General features: G+C 40.6%; 1 protein-coding gene across 5 annotated transcripts in view; it reads right to left on the bottom strand.

Annotated features, from left to right (window-relative positions):
• Nucleotides 1-20,444, bottom strand: part of LOC107376025 (protocadherin-15) — a 383,296-nt gene that overhangs the window by 79,008 nt on the left and 283,844 nt on the right. For all 5 annotated transcript variants that reach the window (XM_070542556.1, XM_070542554.1, XM_070542553.1 and 2 more), the window contains 5 exons: nt 17,705-18,010; nt 12,582-12,812; nt 8,655-8,771; nt 5,887-6,027; nt 4,549-4,661 (listed from right to left, as the gene is read on the bottom strand). In XM_070542556.1, coding sequence (XP_070398657.1) covers nt 4,549-4,661; nt 5,887-6,027; nt 8,655-8,771; nt 12,582-12,812; nt 17,705-18,010 — 908 coding nt within the window. The remainder of the gene's footprint in view (nt 1-4,548; nt 4,662-5,886; nt 6,028-8,654; nt 8,772-12,581; nt 12,813-17,704; nt 18,011-20,444) is intronic.

Below are 20,444 nucleotides of genomic sequence, written 5' to 3'. Positions count from 1 at the left end.
GATGTTAATCACAGAACATGCTCGGGCGTTTAAGGACGTACCTTGGTTGCGTTGGCGACCTTTCTCATGGACAAGTAACACTCTTAAAAGGGTTGAGGCTGACAATCTTAAAGTTGCAGTGTGTAGTTTTCCGCAGTACATACATACATTTCAGGATAGTTTACAGCACGTCTTTCTAACCGTCACTACTTAGAAAAACATTACAGTAAATGATACCTGTGGAGCAGAATGCAACCTTCGCAAGACTTCTCGGACTTTGGCGGTTCTTCAGGTAATTCCATAAGAGAATGCAATGCCACTTTAAGTTTTCAGGCACGGTAGTCTCCGGATCTGCTTGGGGGACTGCGCCTGCCGATGATGTCTTCACACTACAAAAATACTGCTCGGTCAAAATATATTAGATCTCTTTTTCAAATATATTCTTTTATGTTTATGTTTATTTATTTGGCAGATGCTTTTATCCAAAGCGACTTATAATTTATAACATATAGGGCATGTTGTGATCTGTGGGGGAAACAGGAGTACACGGAGGAAGCCCACGCATGCATAGGGAGAACACGCAAATCCACGCAGAAAGGCCACAGCCAAGTTTTGAACCTGCAACCTTCGTGCTGCGAGGCAACAGTGCTAACAACTGCACCACCATGCAGCCCTTTTATGTATGTTTTGGAAAGACTTTAGCAGTTTTGTTATTAAATTAATCTTTCTTACCGCCTAAACATTTCTGAACAAGGCAACGTTACTTCCAAAAAAAGTTGTATGTTCAGCCAGTGATTTGGTGTGATGTCATCGACAAGCACATGACCTCAAGTTGGCCAGAAGTAAACATGACGTCCTCCAAAGAGGCTGGACCCGCACCTTATGTACTTTAGACCTGATTAAATGAGTAATGTTTTAGGTAGCAAGAGGGTTAAGGTTAGGATGATGGTGAAAGGAAGGTTATAAATAGCAAAACGTTAAGGTTTAGGTGCAGTTAAATGAGCTGGTTCGGTGCCGCAGCAGTGGACATCCCATCGCGTCAGTTTTACGCTGCATTAGGATCTGCAGTCAGAAAGGAGAAAAACCCCTTTTCGTACATAAGTGATGAAAAAAGGCACTTTTGGCGTCAGAGGTGTGAGGAGGAGGGTGGCTGACCAAGCTTTAGTTTTTGACGTGCTGGGAGTGAGATTGTGTTGCCGCCAATTTTTTTCAACAGCTGGACATCATTTCATTCATTTTCAACTATGCTTTGACTGATACTTTCAGAGAGTAAAGGTAAAAACTACTGAGTGTCACTTTAAGGTTGGGTCAGTTTAAGCCACCATTAGATCAAACTATTGGACCCATCATATTGGGTTAAAAATGGGGGGAAATTATTTATTTCGTATTTTACTGTTTACTATGACATTTTATAGGGTTTTGGATTTTATTTTTAACTTAACTATACAGCTGGGTAATTTGAACCCATTTCTAGGGTAGTAAACATAACCCAAAAAGCAGGGTCAAACCCATAAACCAACCTCTAGGTTAAAATAACCCACGGTTGGCTCGGTCCTTTTCTTACCCAGCACTTAGGTTACAAATCAAACCAAAATGGGTTATTTTTATCTCAGCAGTTTTTATTGTGAAGTCTTTAAAATATAAATATATAAATAAACAACATAACATGAACATAATAATTATAAAACAATGGGTTTTAGCTCAGTTTGGTCAGCTAGAGGAGCACATTGATAAACGAGAGGCGTAGCTTTCAGCCGTAAATACGGAAGTGAAAACTACGGCTTGTTGCGATACATTTATGTGCCACTAGATAGTGTCAACCAAGCCCCCATAATACTGGTATGAAATTGAAGCCAACACGGAAGTGAAAAAAATTGCAGTTCCACCCTCATCCGCTGGGGGCTGGTGTCAGAAGCGAGCAAATCCTCATTGACTCCCAAGTTAACAAATACAGCAGAAATGAACATGTTTACAGCCTGGTTCCAAAACATGTTTTAGGTTTAATAGATATAGTTTACACTCATGACAACTCTGAGGGGGGTGAATTTTTTGTCACTCTTCTGTTTAAGTGTATTAAAAGCCTAAAATTCTGAATAATTAATGAGCATCAGACCCACGTGACCGCAGAGCTAGCTCCGTGGAAAGGCCTCAGTAGAGCCTCGGTCTGGCCTGGAAACTGTTCCGGGATTTTGAGTCTCTGTGTTTGTGTATTCTGTTTTGGATATTTTTTGTGCAATTGTTGGACAAAATGACTTGCTGTGGCATTAATTGCACTAAGAGTGTACAAGGAGTCTACATTTCATATTTTTCGGTAAGTAAAATTATATTTATGTATTTTAAGTCACTGCTGAGCTGAGCTTAGATTTTAACATGTACTGTTTAACCATGAAATTTAAATGTAATAGGGTAAAACCCAGTGCATTTAACATAATGCTGCACTTTAGAAAATGGGATGAAATATAACATGTATGTGGAGCTGGGTTCCGACTATCGGTATGGTCCCCTCCCCGCAACTTGGCACATCTCTGATCGCTGCAGCGCTGTCTGCTGCACTGCTGCCAGCTTTTGGAGCTCTCGGATGGAAACCGATGTTTTCCACCCCGTTCTCCCCAGCGGCAGCTCTGCGCATCTCTGATTGCTAACCCTGTATGCTGCGCGGCTGCCGGCTTGTGGAGCTCTCGGGAGACCTCTGTGTTCCACCTGGTTCTCCCCTCCCCGCAGCTCGGCGCATCTCTGATCGTCGCGGCGCTTGTCTGCTGCACAGGCTGCCAGCTTGTGGAGCTCTCGGGAGACCTCTGTGTTCCACCCGGTTTTACCCAGCGGTCAGCCCGGCACATTTCTGTCTCAGAAGGTCTGGTGCTGTGCACAATTAACTCCGGTTGTAGCTAGGTTGCCACCTCCGCTAGCTTAGTTCCCACCTCCGCGTTAGCTTTGGGTTAGCTTGTAGCTACATCGCTTCAGTTCGACGGGTGTCGTCATTTGATCCCAGCCTTACAGCCCCATTCACAGCTCCACTTCTCTTCCCTTTTTTGGAATTGTCTGGGCTTGACGGAACCTGTGGCACAGCCAAAATGGCGGTGGTGGCCACCTCCCATTTTGGCTTAGAAACGTATTACTGGAGCCTATGGACACACATTGTCCAGTATATATGTCGATGGTGCCAACAGATAAAATAAATAATCCGTAGTTTCTCTTTAATAGTCTGCAATGCATTTTTGTTCTTCAGTGAAGGGTTGTATAAATGTTCATGTTGTCCGACTTTATCCATGAGATGTTCTTCAATCTGCTCCATGTCTGCTGCTACATATCTTAAGGTTTATTTATTTATTTATTTTTCTTCTGTTTGAATGGCAGTGCTGTTAACAAATTTAAGGGAAGAGGCGACCTGACCGATCACAGGCTTGCACTCTCCGTAGACTTTGACAGACAGTTTAAAGTTCGCGTGTGTCTCTGCCACCCTCTATGGGCCTGCCGCATAGCGCTTGCCTCAATGGATGATGGTGTTGCATGTCTCTGCACCCCCACAAATGGAGAAGTATAAACTAGGCCTAATATGCTTTATGAAAGAGTGTTTGTCTCAAAGGAACTATGATCCATCCATACATTTTTCCCCTGCTTATCTGGGGTCAGGTCTCGGGAGCATCAGCCTGAGCAGAGAGGCCAAGATTTCCCACTCTCCAGCTAATTGGGTCATCTCCTCTGGGGTAATTCTAAGGTGTTCCCTGGCCAGCTGAGAAAAACAGTCTCTCTATCGTGTCCTGGGTTTTTCTTACGGTTGTGTCAATAACCGGTTAAAGAAATTTTGGAAAAAGTGCATCTCTAGTTTTTCTTTAGGTGTTCTACAGAATGGATGTGCCCATAACACCTCACCAGGGAGACATCCTTACCAGATGCTACCAGAAGTTACCAGATGTTACCAGATGCCCGAGCCACCTCAACTGGCTATTCTCAATGTTTTAAAATATGCTTTATGATCTGTGTTTATTTTAATAACTTTTTGGCCTCAAGTCCAAACCCAGTAACTTAAACTCCATCTCAAAACACATCCCGCTACAGATGTGTCACACATTTTGGAGCACGTTCTTTTCACCTCTCTTTTCTGTTTTAATGGTCTAAATACTTAATATAGTCAAAAGTGGCTTTTATTAAGAAGTTAACCCAGTTCTTTCCTCAAAGGTGGTTTACAATGATGGTAACTATCTACCCTGAAACCACAGATGGTCGATAAATATACAGCCATGCTAAAGACTCAGAATTCCTTAGTGCTGACACCATGCAGCCCCAATCTAATGTACAGATAGTTATTACTATCAGGAATTATTAAATGCTTGGTGAATACCTTTATAGCAGTTCAAAGCAGAATATATAATTTATCTAATTGTTAATTATTCATTTGAGTCTTACTGAAGCCGAATGGAAGATGTGACCACCAGTATGAAAGTATGTCAAGGTGTCCCATTCCACTCTACATTTTCAGCGTTTCCACGTTTGTTGAATTAGAGTAGAGCCAAAGGTGTGAGAAGTAACAGGAGCAGGCAGCTGCATCAACAGTGTGTCAAGAAGACTTACATGTACTCTTCCTGGGTGAAGAGCGGGATAAGAGAAGGTTGAAGGACGGTGATCTCCACCAAAGTACTATTAGACTTCACTGGCTGCCCATCATCAAAGGCTATCACATACAGCTACAGAGAAGACAGAGAGGCCACATAAACATTGTATTAGAGAAGAAATGTTAAAGATTCAACACAAAAGTATTCTCATTTTACAGATCCTCTCAGATGTTCTTCTTTTCTTTAAGACAGGTTCAGCATCCTAATAAAGGCAGAAACATCGAAATAACAGGAATAGTAATAGGATTTGGTGAGAAGCCTGCAAAGCTCCTATAGACCAAGTGGATATGCACTGATCAACATTCATAGACTGTGGGAGATTGGGCAAACAGGGGTTGAAAGATAAGAAGAGAGAGGAAAAAAATAGTAGAAGAGTGTTTAAAGAGACAAGGAGGATAAAAGAAACACAAACAACATACGAAGGTAATGATTCCAAAGCACTAAGCACACAGTACTGCAACAGCATTGCTGTAAATATGAAACATGCATACACACCCATACACTTCCTTCTCCCTTTATCAGCTAAACGGAGAAGGAAGTGACGCCACCAATAGTGGCAAATCTCTGAGGACGGCTACAGTGATAGTCCAAAGGTCAACAAAAACGAGGTAAACAAGACACTTTTGATGCGTTAGAAAAGAACTGATTATTAATTTCACATATTTCTTCTAATAGCAGACTACTCTAGTGCTTGTGTGTTTGCTCATATCCCAACCCTAACCCTAACCCTGTGTGGAAATTACATTCCCATTAAAAACTTAGAATGAGCTATTACAGTAGATTTGCATTGGTCCTCCTGTGCCACCTTCTACCCACATGGCATCCTGGGATGTTCATTTTTCCCATGGATTATATAAATAAATACAACAGAATCTATTTAATTATCCAAAAAGCATGAGAAATTATATCTGTGATGCTGATTTCAACCGAGTTAAACACAATAAATGATTGCAGGCATGACATTTGAGATAAAAAATGACCTGTAGTGGAATTAGGCTTTTTTTTAATCTGTGGCTATTTTACTAAAATATTTTTACAAGCCTATACTTCTCACTACGACAATGCTGAAAGAAAGAAAACCCTCCACACAGATGCTCATCTTCTGTGCTATTTATAGTCCATGCGACTCAGTTGGAGTTCCCTACCACTACCTTCAAACAGCAGATCCTCTTCTTTCCCTACAAATAAACTGACGTATTTCCTCACCGGCTGGATCTGTGCGTATACTTCTGTGAAGCAGCCAGGTAACGACACAAACACAAAGAGCACGTCCATCCCAGTGTCGCCATCAACTCACCTTAAAGGTGACGCTGGGCTGCTCATTGAGGTTGACCTTGGTGATGATTCGACCCGTTTCCAACTCCACATCAAAGATGCTGCCGCTGTACGGCGACCGTTCCTGGTCCACTTTGTAGCGAACAAAGCTTGCTGGAGTGCCCTGTACGATGGGGGTGGGGGGTGGGGGGTAAATAGAGTCATAAAGATGAAACAATGCTGTTTGTTTAGAAAATTAGAAGAATGTGTCTTTGAGCTTGGTTGTTCTGACCAGCAATGGATCTAAGTGGTTTTGTGTCACAAAAGACAGATTTTCCCCCAATGCATCACCACAGTCTTATCCATTTAAAAAACCCTTAGCTTGTCATAGACCTCCATTAGTCTGCTCCTCACCAAACATCATTGAATAAACCCTCTATGATTTATTCCTTCTTCCTTTCATCAAAAGTATAAAAAACTTCTCCATTAAATCCACCCTTTTAGTCCAGAGTAGCGCACGTCCATTCATTAGTGACAGTATGGACTTTAACTTGACCCTTTGATTAAGATTAATCATGGATCCTGATTACTAATAATCTCTTAGTATCTCATCGTATCCCAGTTCCATCCCTCTGGACATGAAACGATGCTTTTATAAGCTTTTTGAAGCTTTGCTCTCCTACACGATGAGCATTCCCTCTCCAGGGACCAGGTGGAAACCTGAAACTAAGCAGAAAAAAAAATCTGCAGCTGAGAGATGATCCCGTGGGACGCTCACGAGCACAAATGTATTTTCAAGAGGTTACAACAGTGTCGGCGATATTCACTGAGGAGATTCTCGGAAAAATAAATAGAATTTGTGAAATTTCTGTGAATTGTTTTGTCATAAAAATGATGCCCTTGAAGGACTTTTAATAACAGTAACCATAAAAAACGTTTAATGCTGTGGCGGACCTCCTCAGTGACGGGAACCTTTGTGGTTAAGTGCTTCATTTGTGACAAAAAATACGTTGAACTTACTAAAATGAGGCAGCTCATAGTTTTTTTTTTTCCTTTCCACTGAAATTATTGGTTTGCCTTTTAAAACTCATATACACAACTCCAATTCTGGAGTATCCAACGCATAATCTTATGAAGTATATTGTATAATTCCTAAAATAGACTGCACACATTTAAGGTGACTGTTCCCACACAGTGCCTCATTTATGATGTATAAAAAGGAATAAAGGAGGAAAGGATTTGGGTTGCTGTGGCGTTTTGACAGTTTTTATTTGCCGTTCTACGGTTCTTCTTGCATGACATCTTATTCACAGACTATGAATATTTGATGCTCACCACTTCAGTGAACTCACTTGATTATTTACAGTGAAGGTTATCAAATAAGTTTACTCACATACATATCTTCCAGAAGACCTCAATCCTCGCCAATATCGAACAACCAGTGAATGTTTCCAGAACACGTTTTATTGATTTCTGTCTCGGAATCAGCAGGGCTTGAGCTGACCGAGTCGAAAAGATTAATTTTGGTGGTTTATTTTGTAAATGCTAGTAAAAGGCTCCTGGAATCACTTGAATACATTTCAGCAAAATTGTTCGGCTGCAGTGAGCCAAGCCCCAGAAGAAAATGACGTTTTTAGTCACAAAGAACAGGCTCCTCAGATCTTGTGCTGAAGAATAAACATTTGTTTCCAGGGCAATCTGTTATTCAGAGCAATATTCACATTTAATTTATGAAACAGAGCAGAATGACAAAACTGCATTTTCCTTTTAAACATCTCTAGTCATTTTTTCTAAGGTTCAGGTGCTCTGAAGTAATCTAATCCAATCTGTAATGTGTAGTGCTGACATAAAGCAAGCTACATCCAGACTTCAAGTCAGTATACGTGTGCGGGTATGTATGAGTTAGTGCAAAATATGCACCGTGTGTATGTGTGTGCGCGCACGCGTGCGTGCGTGTGTTTGTGTGCACTCGTTTTTGGTATCAGGAAAAAGGTTATTATGGTCAATAAAAATCTTTGACAGGAAATGTAATACTTTTAGTTGTCAACCTCTTCTTATTTGTGTTCTTGCATTCCTGGATATTTTCATTTGGGAAGAAAATCCTGCATGAGACCCGGGGTGATGATATCAAGTAGGTACAAGTTTACACACACAAAAAAAGACTAATTTTAGAAACTCTGAAGGGGCAAGCAGAAGGACAGGAGTATCTGCTCCTGGGAGAAAGTGAGATGTGCAGCAGTCACTGTGACATTGTGAAGATGTCCCACCACCCACAGCTGGAACTGACAGGCATCCGTCTCTTTCATGCTTCATGTGCGGCAGAGAGGATACAAGCTTATTTGGCCTCGGTGAGATCTCATCAGCAGGAGGGCCACTCATAATGTGCGGAGAGTCCAGTCATGCAGGACTTTATAGAGATTCAGAAAGGCTGTGAGATATTTCTATCATCTCTGATTTATCTATCGGGAAAATAAAAAATGTATGTGCAATCAATTAATTAAAATCCTAACTCAATGTGGGTGGCACTGCCTATTTTAAAAAAAGTATTGGGTGAATGATGTGGCACTAAGCAACATCAGATTTTGAAGATGACTCATTCAAGTAAAGATGCAAAAGGAAGTCCCATGATAGTCAAGGACTGAAAGCAAATGAAGACATGAACCTCCCTGTAGACCCAACGAGAGAACTTCAGTCTTAAACACATCTTTAAAACGGTGCATTTGGAATGCTGCTTTCGTTTCTTAATGTCTTTAACCTATGCTGTACACAAGGCATGTATACAATATGAATTTACGACACATTCATACTCACTGGGGGGTCTTGATCATCTGCAAAAACAGAGGTGATGACTGTTCCTTTCTCTGCGTTGGGTGCCACTAAGCCTTTATATAGGTCCCGTCTAAATACAGGAGCAAAGTCATTCACATCCTAAAAAAAGACAGAGACAATAACACATTTATGGCCCGTGTTTCTACCAAAACATCGCCACTATAGATCAAAGAAAAGCACAGAGTGTTCAATAGCATTTCTATAGAATTAGTCATGAAAAACCAGTAAAAATAAATAAATAAATAAACTGCAGCAATGCACAACTCTATTGCAACTTTCTTTGATTTTCCTTTCCAAAATGTCTAACTTTGTTAGTAAACCAGAACAAAAATTCAACAACTAACTAACAAATACTTTTATTTCACTTTCAGTCGTTGTCCACTTTCAAAATCCAGATTAATACAAGTTACAGAGCAGATGCATACAGACGTTTCAGTCTAAACTACCTAATGATGGCAAGTAGGCAGCAGTGCATAATGTCACAGCCAATTTAGATAATTGTTTAACAAATTGGTGAAAAATGTCAAAGACCAAAAAACACTCAAAGTAACACTAAATCATTTTTTAAACTTTAAGCTAGGGCTTTAACGTTGAGCTCAGTGATAGTTGGGTTAAAAACTTGACCAGTTTCATATTTGACACCACACTGTAGCCCTCTACTGGACAAATACTGCACTTAACCATTTTGTGGAGGGGGTAGGTGCTCTAGGGGTTGCTCTTATACCTGCATTACGGCTGTTAGCTGTTTTCTGTGCAGTTGGCCTTTTCAGTTAGCTGATTGTCAATAAAACGCATAAGAATAAGAAAAAGTAGAAGTTTGCTTTTTTGTTGGCATCATGGCAGAGCCTGGAACTAAAAGTAAGAGAATAATGCTAACAGCCGTAATGCATGTATAAGAGCACCCCCTAGAACAGCTCCCCCTGGTTCTGAATGACTGATTAAAGACAATGAAACATTTCACTGTAATATTGACTTGTAGGCAAATAAAAAGTCTATCTTGAGATATTTTTGAGCAGACTATTTGTTTCCAATTCTAGTCTGCTTCACTCAATATAAAAGTAAAACATGAAGATGGCGTGGCTTCTTAGTGGTATAAGAAAAAACTTCTGGGTTGCTCCTGTTTACTGGCTTCAGTTCTTTTAGTCTGCTGGTGTCAAATTACAAATGCCTGCACTGCAGCGTTAGCTCAGCGCAGATTCATCAGCAACTACAGTAATTACGTCCTGTTTTTGTTTTCTCAAAAGGAAAAAAAACACTATGTCGAGAGGAGCCAGTTGAGGTGGCTCGGGGATCTGGTCAGGAAGCCTCTTGGGACGCCTCCCTGGTGAAGTTTGTTGGGCATGTCTAACTGGAAGGAGACCCAGGGGAAGAACCAGGACACACTGGATGGACTAAGTTCTCGGCTGGCCAGGGAACACTTTGGGATTCCCCCAGAGGAGCTGGCCCAAGTAGTTTGGGAGAGGGAAGCCTGGGCTGGGCCTCTTGGCTCAGGCTGCTGCCCCCTCGACCCGACTCTGGAAAAGCAGCTGAGAATGAATGGAAAAAAAAAACACACACACAAAAAAAACGCCAGCCAATGAAGTCTGTGTCAATGTAACCTTCCTTCTAACGTGACTGAAGCTTTGAGATTATTTCACAGTAGAATTCCTACAAATTGCAGCTTTATGGAACTTGTTTCATCATCTTTGAGTTAAGGTGGAATCCGAGCTGGCAGTGAAGCACATGGACCTTTAGTTAATAACACGTGACTAACAGCCAACAATAAATCAAGCAGAAGAAACAAGACCGTTGAAGTAGGGTCGAGGTTAAAAAGTTCCAGCAACAGAGATAATGTTTGGACTAATTTGCATATCTGGTGTTTTCCACCAACACTACTTGGGCTGGTTGCCCGGGTTTATTAAGAGCTGTCCAACTAAATTAGGCAGCTCATTCAAAACAATTATTTAGATTTGTTTTTACAATGTAAAAAACACTGCATAGCTGTATACAGTGCATCAATCTATTTTGCAGGTGCACTAGGGTGAAACAGGAACACATAATGAATCAATACAGCATGCAGGTAAAGGAGGAAGACTTTTCTTTTACCATAATGTCACTTAAGTAGTGCTTTTGTGGAATTTTCAGGTCACTTTAGCATAGTTTGTCTCGTAAATAAAAATAAAACATAAATCTAACAAAATGTAAGAAAAATATGATGGAAAAGCCAGAGACAATGAATGCAAAAATGGTCTAATAGGTTGGCCATAGGATTTCACATGAGATTCTGATAAGAAAGTGCATGAGAGAGAGAGAAAAGAGATTTTCAGTGGCTTTGAATCAAGGCTGAGTTACTTTTAAGAAAAATAAAAAGTATTTAAAAGTATATATGGGGTATTGAAAGTGCTCCATGCATAAAAATATCCACAAAATAAAAAACTGCACGATTCTGTGGTAAACACTAATATCAGCAATCAACATTTTAGCAAACACAGGAAATTAACTGACTTGTTTTATTTAATTGTTTAATTTTTTAAAATTTTTCCTGCAGCTGTGTACTGAAACATTAAATTCACATCAGATGAGATATTGCTCCAGGTCTCCTCAGGTCTACATGAAAAAAAAAAAAGGAAACTCCTTGAGGCAATTAAACTGTTTAGATGTTATCGAGAATCAGAGGAAAAAAAACAAATTAAGGTAATTAAACCTCTAAATCTTTTAAACATCTTTTTAGATTAAGTAATAAAATGTAATTTGTTATCACAAATATGATTTGGACAGAAATTAAATCTTGGTAAAAACTTTTACTTTGACATCACAGAAGCAATAAAGTTAAATACATCTCAGGAATAACTCAAATCTGTAGAGGAAATGAGGAATTTTAATATTTCCAGGTGTTTCTCTTCACACTATTCTGGTCAAGGTCAACAACACCCCACGCTAGTAGATGTTTGCGTTTCGTGAGTCCAAGAAGAACATCTATGAGCAGTTTTACTTTGAAAAACACAGTTTGATCATTTTTACATCAAATGTTCCTCAGTGCCTGAAATGTGTGCACCAAATATGACAAAACATGTTATCTTCAACTGAGCACACACACCAGTTCATGTACAGGAGTACTCTGAGTCCACCGCAGCGAGCTTTTTAAAAGCACATCAGCAAAACTTAATTAAACAGGAACGACTGTAAGTGAGATTCTGAAGGCAACGCGCGAGAAAGGAAATTAAATCAGTCACAACAAGTCCTGAAGCTTGCATGAATCTATTAGGCTCATTCTGAGTCATTTCAAATACAGAGACAGGTTTGATATCTATGCATGTGCACCCCCTCATCCTATCAGACACTGTTTGTGGGTGACAGCACACAGAACACTACAAAGCCTGTCCTTATCAGAGGACAAATTCACACCACAGGCAGGAAAACCTGCTTCAACAAAGAACCTCCACGCCTTCCCCATGCACCCCTGGCAGCTTCATTCTGCAGACTTTGACAGGTGGACTCCTTTCACAAGCAGACAGATAATCATGCATACATTTTTATGAATTAAACAGAGAAAAACTACACATTTAATGCACACATAAAGTATCAATACTTTAGTTTGCTCTGCTGGAAATCTCTTAAAAGGCTGGAAACTGAATACAAGCTCCTGTAAAAGCTGGAATAATTGCTGCCACAGAGCTAATGAGTCATTCAGATGTTGAATAGCACCATGTGGAAGGCAGAAACACAACCATGTCAATTATTTTTGGAGTGGTGATGAAATTAGATGGGTCAGATCAGGAGACTGCAGAAGGTTTACAAAGGTAGCACATGCCAAAAATAGTGCGATTTTCTCCTGCAAGCTACGGCTACTGGGAAATTATGCTAAATACGCTTTAATTCAATAGCAGACACAGTCAGCGCTGCAAGGACGCAATGAAGATAGGCTCTTACTGTGATGCGGACTGTGATGTTAGCTTGGCCTGGTGGCATCGCCCCTCCTTGGTCGACAGCTTCCACCTGGAAAATGTAAGAGGTCCCCATGCCCATCGCTGCCAGGTCCTCGAAGTCAAAGGTCTGCAATACAGCCAATTCCCCAGTGGTAGGGTTCAGAGAAAACAGCTGCTTGGCTGATTCAGTCTTGATCCGATATGTGACTTCTGAGAAAAGGTCTGGGTCCACCGCCTGCAACAGAAGCAATGAAAATACAGAGATGAGCACAAAAAGACAACAGGGGACAGGCATGTGCAAAAAAAGAGATGATGAAAAGAGTTAAAGGGAGCTGTGAAGCCCTGCTCATACTACACTTTAAAAATACCCTCTTTGGAGTTTTCTGATTTTATTGTGTACCACGTGATTAAAATAAGTTTAACCAATAAAATACTGTAAATCCTCTAATATTAGCCTGTATTCAGTTAACTGCCGGGTATCATATTTTGGCCGGTGTCGGAGTCGGCGGAGGTGAATAATGGCCGTTTTTTTATTGTGGCCGGGTGGAATGTGGTAACAAGCAAGTACGGGGGGCGGTTGTGTCATCCGTCTCACTTTTGATTTGCCAGTGATAGACCGCGAGGGTAACTTTAACCGTGCGAACACGAAGAGGAGGCGAAAATTTGATATCAAGTTAAAAGAGAATGTGCTGATTATGCTGCAGAACACTCTGGGGAGCAGTAGCAGGGGTTGTATGAACTAGTCACTAGTCGACTTCACCGCTCTATAGTGACTTGTTATGCCTGTCATCGACTAGTCGCTGTCACGTGATAATGACCGGCAAGATGCAGTCCACGGAAAAGACAGCAGCCTGCTGTCAGCAGGTGACAAGCTCCTGCGCATCGGGAGGCAACGCGCTGTGCCAGAGCGTCGGTACCGACACCCGTAAAACGGACATTTAACCAAATTGTGACGTTTACCCTCTTGCAATTTAACATTCCCCTCACCCCCATCCTAACCTCATATTAACCAGCTTGCGCATGCAAAGCTCTGATTGTTGACGCGCTCCAAACATCTGCGTCCTGAGCACGGCCACAGTAACATTATCAAATCAGGTGTCGCCACCTCAAAAACTAATTTAACACGCGGTCGTTCATGTCGGCTCATTTCCTTTTATGTTTTCTGTCTTTTATTCTTTTAATTGTTCCTGATGCGTTTCGCTGCTGTGGATCGGGGCGCATCACCTGTTTTGTCCTAGGTGACGCACCTAACTGATGTGGCCGGCGAGCACTCCGCTGTTTTTGCAGTCGGTAGATCTTTTAGAACTGCAGTTCAAAAGTAACTCATAAGGTGAATATATATGAACCCAGGTAGCAGTTTCTCTTTAAGATTGAGAGGAGATGCAGGAAGATAATAAACAGACAGGACAGAAAAATAGTCAAATAAAAACAAGTTAGTTTTTGTACCTGGTGGTTGCAACAAACAGACATTACCTTCATTACCATTGAAGGTAATCAGAAGTGAGGAACAGAAAATGAAATAATTATTTTAATGTTTAGAGCAGCAGGAACTCCGAGAGGCTGCAGGCGCATCAGTGAGTTTGCGGCCGCTGTGCAGGGGGAGGGGGGAGAGGGTTGAAGCAGAAACTACCATTGTTAAAAGAAATGTGTTTAACTTTGAAAATGTGGGCGCAATTTTAATTGTCAAAAAGTCCAGCGAACAATTAGTTCATTTTGCTCAAATAGAAATAGAGGCCTGCCTCTAATTCTGGTCCTCCTTCCAATAAAGGCCTGGAGCTTGATGAGCTTGAGTCAAATACAGACCCGGGCCTGTATTAGAGGATTTACGGTATTTATCTTTCCTTCTACTAATGAACTGTTATCAAACCAAAGTTTGTTATTCACGTGAAAAGGTTTAAAAATATTGATGAAACAATTAACTAAAAAACTTGATTTTATTATTGTCATCCATTTATTAGTTGGATGACCTGAGCTTGAGGCTGGGGTGTCTGTGCCCCAGCTGCACATGCTCTGTCATTTGGTGTCATTCTAGTTGGAGACACAGCTCACCGCTTAATGAACCCCTCAGTACCACTATCCTTTTCAGTCATGTTTCTTTTTCTTTTGCTTGCTCACTGCCAGCTTAAGATCTATACACAACTTTATTGTACAAATACATTTCCTTTCATTAGTAATAGTTTCAATGTGAATTGAAATAGAACTGTAAACACTCAATTTATTCTGATTTTCAGCATTTTAGAAAGAGCGTGGCATGCTGGGAAATCTGTTCCTTCCAATCAGTAATCAGAGTGCTCATGACCACAATTTTTTACCCCAACAAGAAGAACAAGTATGAACTGCACTGTACCCTTTCAAGTTACCATTACGCAGGTTAATCTTATTCATCTTACAAACTTGATCCAATTATGTAGATTCTACATATAACGAACAAGAGACTTAAACAGAGGAGCTTCGTTTTTTTCAGTCTACCTATGTAGAGGGATTTTGGATGTTTCTGTTTTTATTATTAAAAATGTCATGGTGCAGAAGAAGTGATACTTCTAATAAAAAAAGACTAGTTAAATTACAAGTCATAAAGCAGAAATCATTTCCAAAGGAAACAGCAATAAATTTGATTAAATGTGAACTAATGATGCCTGAATTATACAGTTAAAAAAATATGTATGGAACCCATAACAGATCGCATTTCTGCATACAAGAAAATGTAACACTGACAACATAATTAAAGATAATGTGTTAACATTTGGATTTTCATCACAGCCTTGCATTAAGTAAAACAGAGGACAGGATTGTTTCCCCATGCAATTTTTTTCCCCCTTTATTTTCAACCAGCAGGCAGCTGGGCAGATTTCCTTGCCTTTGAAAAGAGTTCATCAGATGAATGCACTATTCTAAAAATCTGAAGGAAAACATCAATTTCGGCAAAAGCTTGGTTTTGGCAAGAACTGTGCTTTCCATTAGGGACCATCAGACACAAGTGATCAATATTTAACTAATAGAATACATGTTGAAGAAAGACAAGATGTGAATCCAGTCCAGACTAATGATCAGAGTGATGTAAAAAGCGTTCTAACGTCAAATATTTGAAATAAATCTCCAGGAAGGAAAAGATCCTGAACCCCAGTGAATAAGAGGAGAGTGTTATGGTGAAGCCACTTGGTTGTTCTGGTGTCAAGTAAAGGGTTTGCTATAAAGTTATGCAAAAGGCATGACGATTTTTAGAAATCTCTAATACAAATTCCTTTTTCTTAGTTTCAAGGACAGTACACCACCATCTGGAATTTAATAATGACCAAAATAATCCAATAAAACAGAAAAAGGTCTGCATTTGATTCATTTTACTTGCAGGTTTCCATCTCAGTTTGAAGCTGAGGTGTTGTTCAATAGGGTGTTATAGTGTCACGCTGTCACTGTCACTCAAAAGACCTCACCTTCTCCTCCTCCCATCCCTCTCTCTTCTCACTCTCCCTACCTCCTGCTATATCTCCATCTGTGAGATGTCACTCACAAAACGCCAACAATTACTCGCTCCTTCGCTCGTGTTTGATCTACATGCACTGGGTTTCTCCATATCTCACTTCAGTGCAAACATGAGCATTGATATTTGATAGCGTTTAAGTTAAAAGAAAGGGTTTCTGGTTCCTTTGTATTCTCTTTAAGCCCTTACATGGCACTATTTTGATCTTTTCCACTGCAAGATGAATTCTCTTACAAAAAACCGGATGTGATTCAACAGAAAACAGCTTAAGGCACATGTGTCAGACACGAGGCCCGCGGGCCAGAGCATTTTTATGTGGCCCGTGAGATAAATATCAAAAATATATTAAAACTTTTACCGCAAAGACTACAACTCCCATGATGCTTTGTGGCGTTAGCACTGAGCCGAAGCGCCCCATCCTTTGTGTTTTTTCCAGCGTCTGCTGCCGGTGTCTGCAGCTCCGCTGTCTCGGCCAAACTAAACACTCCTCTCACTCAGCGCCGAGTTTACTCAGCTATTTTCTGACGTTGAAGCCCAGAAACGGAGATTTTAACCGCTCAGTGATGTGTTCACAACTGAAAGAGAAAGTTTTCCAACTAACTTCCAGACAGAGCTGATATAACTCCAGCGAGCAGCGACACGCTCAAACCAGCATGACTCTGTGGTTGCTGTCGTGTTTCCTCCCCGACACACAACAACATGGTCAAGCTGCTCAGACATGTTCAGCAGCACGAACCTATGTGAGCACCTGTTGTCATCTAATGTTGTCATTATTATGATGAAGATGAACAAAACGACAGGAGTCTCCTCCTCAGCTCAGGTCAACCCCATGATGCAGGTATCTGGCTGGAACAGGTGAGCATCACAGTAAACCAGTGGAGCAAACTGAGCTTTAAATATGTTGGTTTTATGCTCTTTTTCTGCTCCAAAACATGAAAGTTAACAGGTGAGATGTTGCATTTTCATTATAGATAAAATTAGATTTTTATTTTGTTGTTGGCACGTGAGAAAAGATTTAACCTACAGTAAACAGGAAAGGCTGCAGATAGATGAATAGAATAGAAAATCCCTTTATCGTTCCTCAGTGGGGAAAGCTAGACGTCACAGCAGCGATGACACTTATTACAGGAGGAAAAAAGGAGAAGAAAAAATAAGAAAAATGAATAAACAACAAGAAAAAATAAATCCTGAATAGATTTAAAAATGCTGATTATACCACAAGTAATGAATACCACTGATGCCTTTTATTTCAAACTGACTTGCTCGTGTGTAATTTGGTTATCCCACATTCAGTGTTAATGCAAAAATAAGTTTGTTTCCAAATTAAAGGGTTCAAAATTGCATATAAGTTGATAAAGGAAATGTGCAAATTTGCCGTCAATTTTAAAAAAAATATAAAGTTTGGCCGCGACTTTGTCCCAGAGTTTCATTTCGGCCCAGTGTGAATTTGAGTTTGACACCCCTGGATTGTGTCCTTTATGTCTGAAAGGTGCCCAGAGACGTGCCAACGGAGGAGAGTAAAGCTTTCCAAATGGAAGCTTTTCACCTTTTTACCATACTTTTAAGTATGAGGTTTTAAAAATGCTTAAAGCATTTTATTGTGCTCCACAAGAAAAGGGAAAAAAGTTGAATTGAAAAATAAAACTTACAGTTAGATTCAGAATCACGGTCCCTACTGGGCTGTTTTCAGGTACATTCACTATGTAGTTTTGCTGTGAGAAGACCGGACTGTTGTCATCTATGTCCAGAACTCGTACTGAGACGGTCAGCGTAGTTCGCCTGGGGTCCACTGCCCCATCTGAGGCCTCAACCACCAGCTTATACTGGCTCCGTGTCTCCCTGTCGAGTGGCACTTTAGTGTAGATGCTTCCATTGATGGTTATTATAAACAAGTCAGGATGATTGACAATCCGGTAGTGAACCTGGCCGTTTAGTCCCGCATCAGCATCTGTAGCCTGAGGAAAGAAGAAAAAAACAAACAAGATGAGCAAAGGTAAGGTTCAAGATCAAATTTGTTTACTTTGAGCAGGCAGAGGCACATCTCAACCTTTTAAATTGGTATGAATGATAGATTTTCTTTGATCTAGGTTTGAGTCGCCTGATATGAACCAGTTAGAAATTGGATGGTTTTTAAACACCTATAAGCACAGGCTCTTAAAGTAAAGAATTCAACCAGGATGAGGAGTTAATTTCAACAGCAAATACTTTCTATTGGCCATTTTATTGGAGATATGGAGTCAACGAAGATAGTAGGTTATACATGCAAAATCATTATAACACTGGTCATTTTTTCATGTAACAGAAACAAATTATTTGGAAGACTAGTTTGAAAAGAGAAAAAAGGAAAACATTGCATTGACTTGTGTAAATAGCATCTATAAGTGGATGTGAGCAAATATATATTGGCTTTTTGTAACGCCTTCCATATTTACATAGACTAAAATCCTGTAAGCTTCAGTGATGCAGACAAACAAACAAACAAACAAACACATAAACAAACAAACAACACCTTAGGCTCCCTGCTGAACAAAACAGCAAATGTTGGTTTTGGTGCTGGTTTAGCTGGCAAACCTGCATACAATGCTGGTCCAACAGAACAGAGGAAAGAGCCGCAGCAAACTTTGCTTCAGACGCCATCTTTGTTGTTTATGAGAAACACGACATAGCTGGCTAGGCTACATTGGTGATCTTCGCAGTCCTTACACCCCCAGCATGTCCCTTAGGTCCAGTGACCAAAGCCTACTGGTTGTGCAGCACCAGGCTAAAGACCAAAGATGACTGATCATCTGCTGCTGTGGCCCCCAGACTCTGGAACTCTCTCCCCCTGAGATCAGTGGACTCAGTGGTCTCCTTTAAAATGCAGCTGAAAACTCACCTGTTCAGGCTGGCTTTTGCGTCTACTCTTTCCTTACTCTGCTCTTTTTACCAATTACACCCTTCGACTGATTTCCCTTTTTCTTATTCATTTTTTCTTAACTTAACTCATTCTCTGCCAGCCATTTCCTGATCAGTAAAGCCCTTCACTGCCAGCGTTTCTCACCATTTTTACGTTTTTTTAAGAGTCACAGAACGTTGTGTGCTAGGATGATGTCAACGCCAAAACAGCCAAAACAACCAAATCAAAGTGGAGATTCACCCCTTACATCAGAAAAAAATTGTGCGTTTCAAGCTTTATCCGTTCTTTCATAATCCATTGTTGAATTGTGATCACCAGACGCTTTTCTGGTTCACGCCTCACTTAGTTTTTACAGCAGCGGCCCAAAACAATCTCCTAACACATGGATTTTCTGTTTCCTGATCACGTGAAGTGTGACATATGCGGATGAAGATCACCTTTAGAGCTGAGATGTTTGTTCACATGGTGTGGGGGCTAATTCCGATGTCCACACAGTAAAAAAAATGCTTTTGATGACTTAAGTCGTCAATGGCAGTGAATGAGTTAAAAAACAGTGAAAACACTGAAAAACGCTGGCAGCGAAGGGCTTTTCTGATCAAAAATGAAAGTAAAAATCTCACACATTGCTCCTTTAAATGATAAGATTATTAAATGAAATACATACAAATGAATTACTGACAAGATGCTCATCTACGTGGCTACAAAGGGATTCCTTATGATGCCCTACAGCGGACTCTAATGAAAGCTCCCATGGATCTATTGGCCACATTTACAGTCTAAAGACGTCCCCTGAGACTCAGCAGTGTAGGTTTATATCTTGTGGGGTTTGTAAGTCCCTGATCAACCGCAGTTATTTATGATAACAAGGTAAATTGCCTCGACTTTCTCTTTGTGTGTGTGTGCGTGTGTGTGTGTGTGTGTGTGTGTGTGTGTGTGTGTGTGTGTGTGTGTGTGTGTGTGTGTGTGTGTGTGTGTGTGTGTGTGTGTGTGTGTGTGTGTGTGTGTGTGCATAAAATAAGAACAGGTGGAAACCAGTTCAGATGAGTGCAACGATAATCCAAAACACTTCAAGGATAACATTAAGCTACTTAATAGCATTATGCATTCAATCAGCAATTGTCTCCACCATTGGCAGCTGCCTGAAGTGTTGTGGCTGGCTCCATTATGACTTCCACCCTGCAGGTGAATTCGAGGCAGCACTGGAAAAGAGCAAGCTGATTTTACCATAGCATGAGATTTAAATATGAAATGCTTGAATGGACACAAATAGCAGCTTAATTCCAGCACTCTGTGTCTCATCCGTTCCCTCTTCTGTCACTTGGACTATTACTTAGCGTGTCGCACAATCGTGAGCTTTAGGCTACTGTTTTGATTGGAACGAAATCTGTTCAGCAAGACAGAAGATGCTCATCACAAGATGTTATGCAGGCCTGGGGAAAGAGAACTAGTAGTTACTGATCATTTGTCAGCCTATCAGAAGGAACTGATGAAAT

This window comes from Nothobranchius furzeri, chromosome 12 (genome assembly GCF_043380555.1).
Source record: "Nothobranchius furzeri strain GRZ-AD chromosome 12, NfurGRZ-RIMD1, whole genome shotgun sequence".
NCBI classification, from domain to species: domain Eukaryota; kingdom Metazoa; phylum Chordata; class Actinopteri; order Cyprinodontiformes; family Nothobranchiidae; genus Nothobranchius; species Nothobranchius furzeri.
This window is presented reverse-complemented; position numbering and strand designations above follow the sequence as displayed.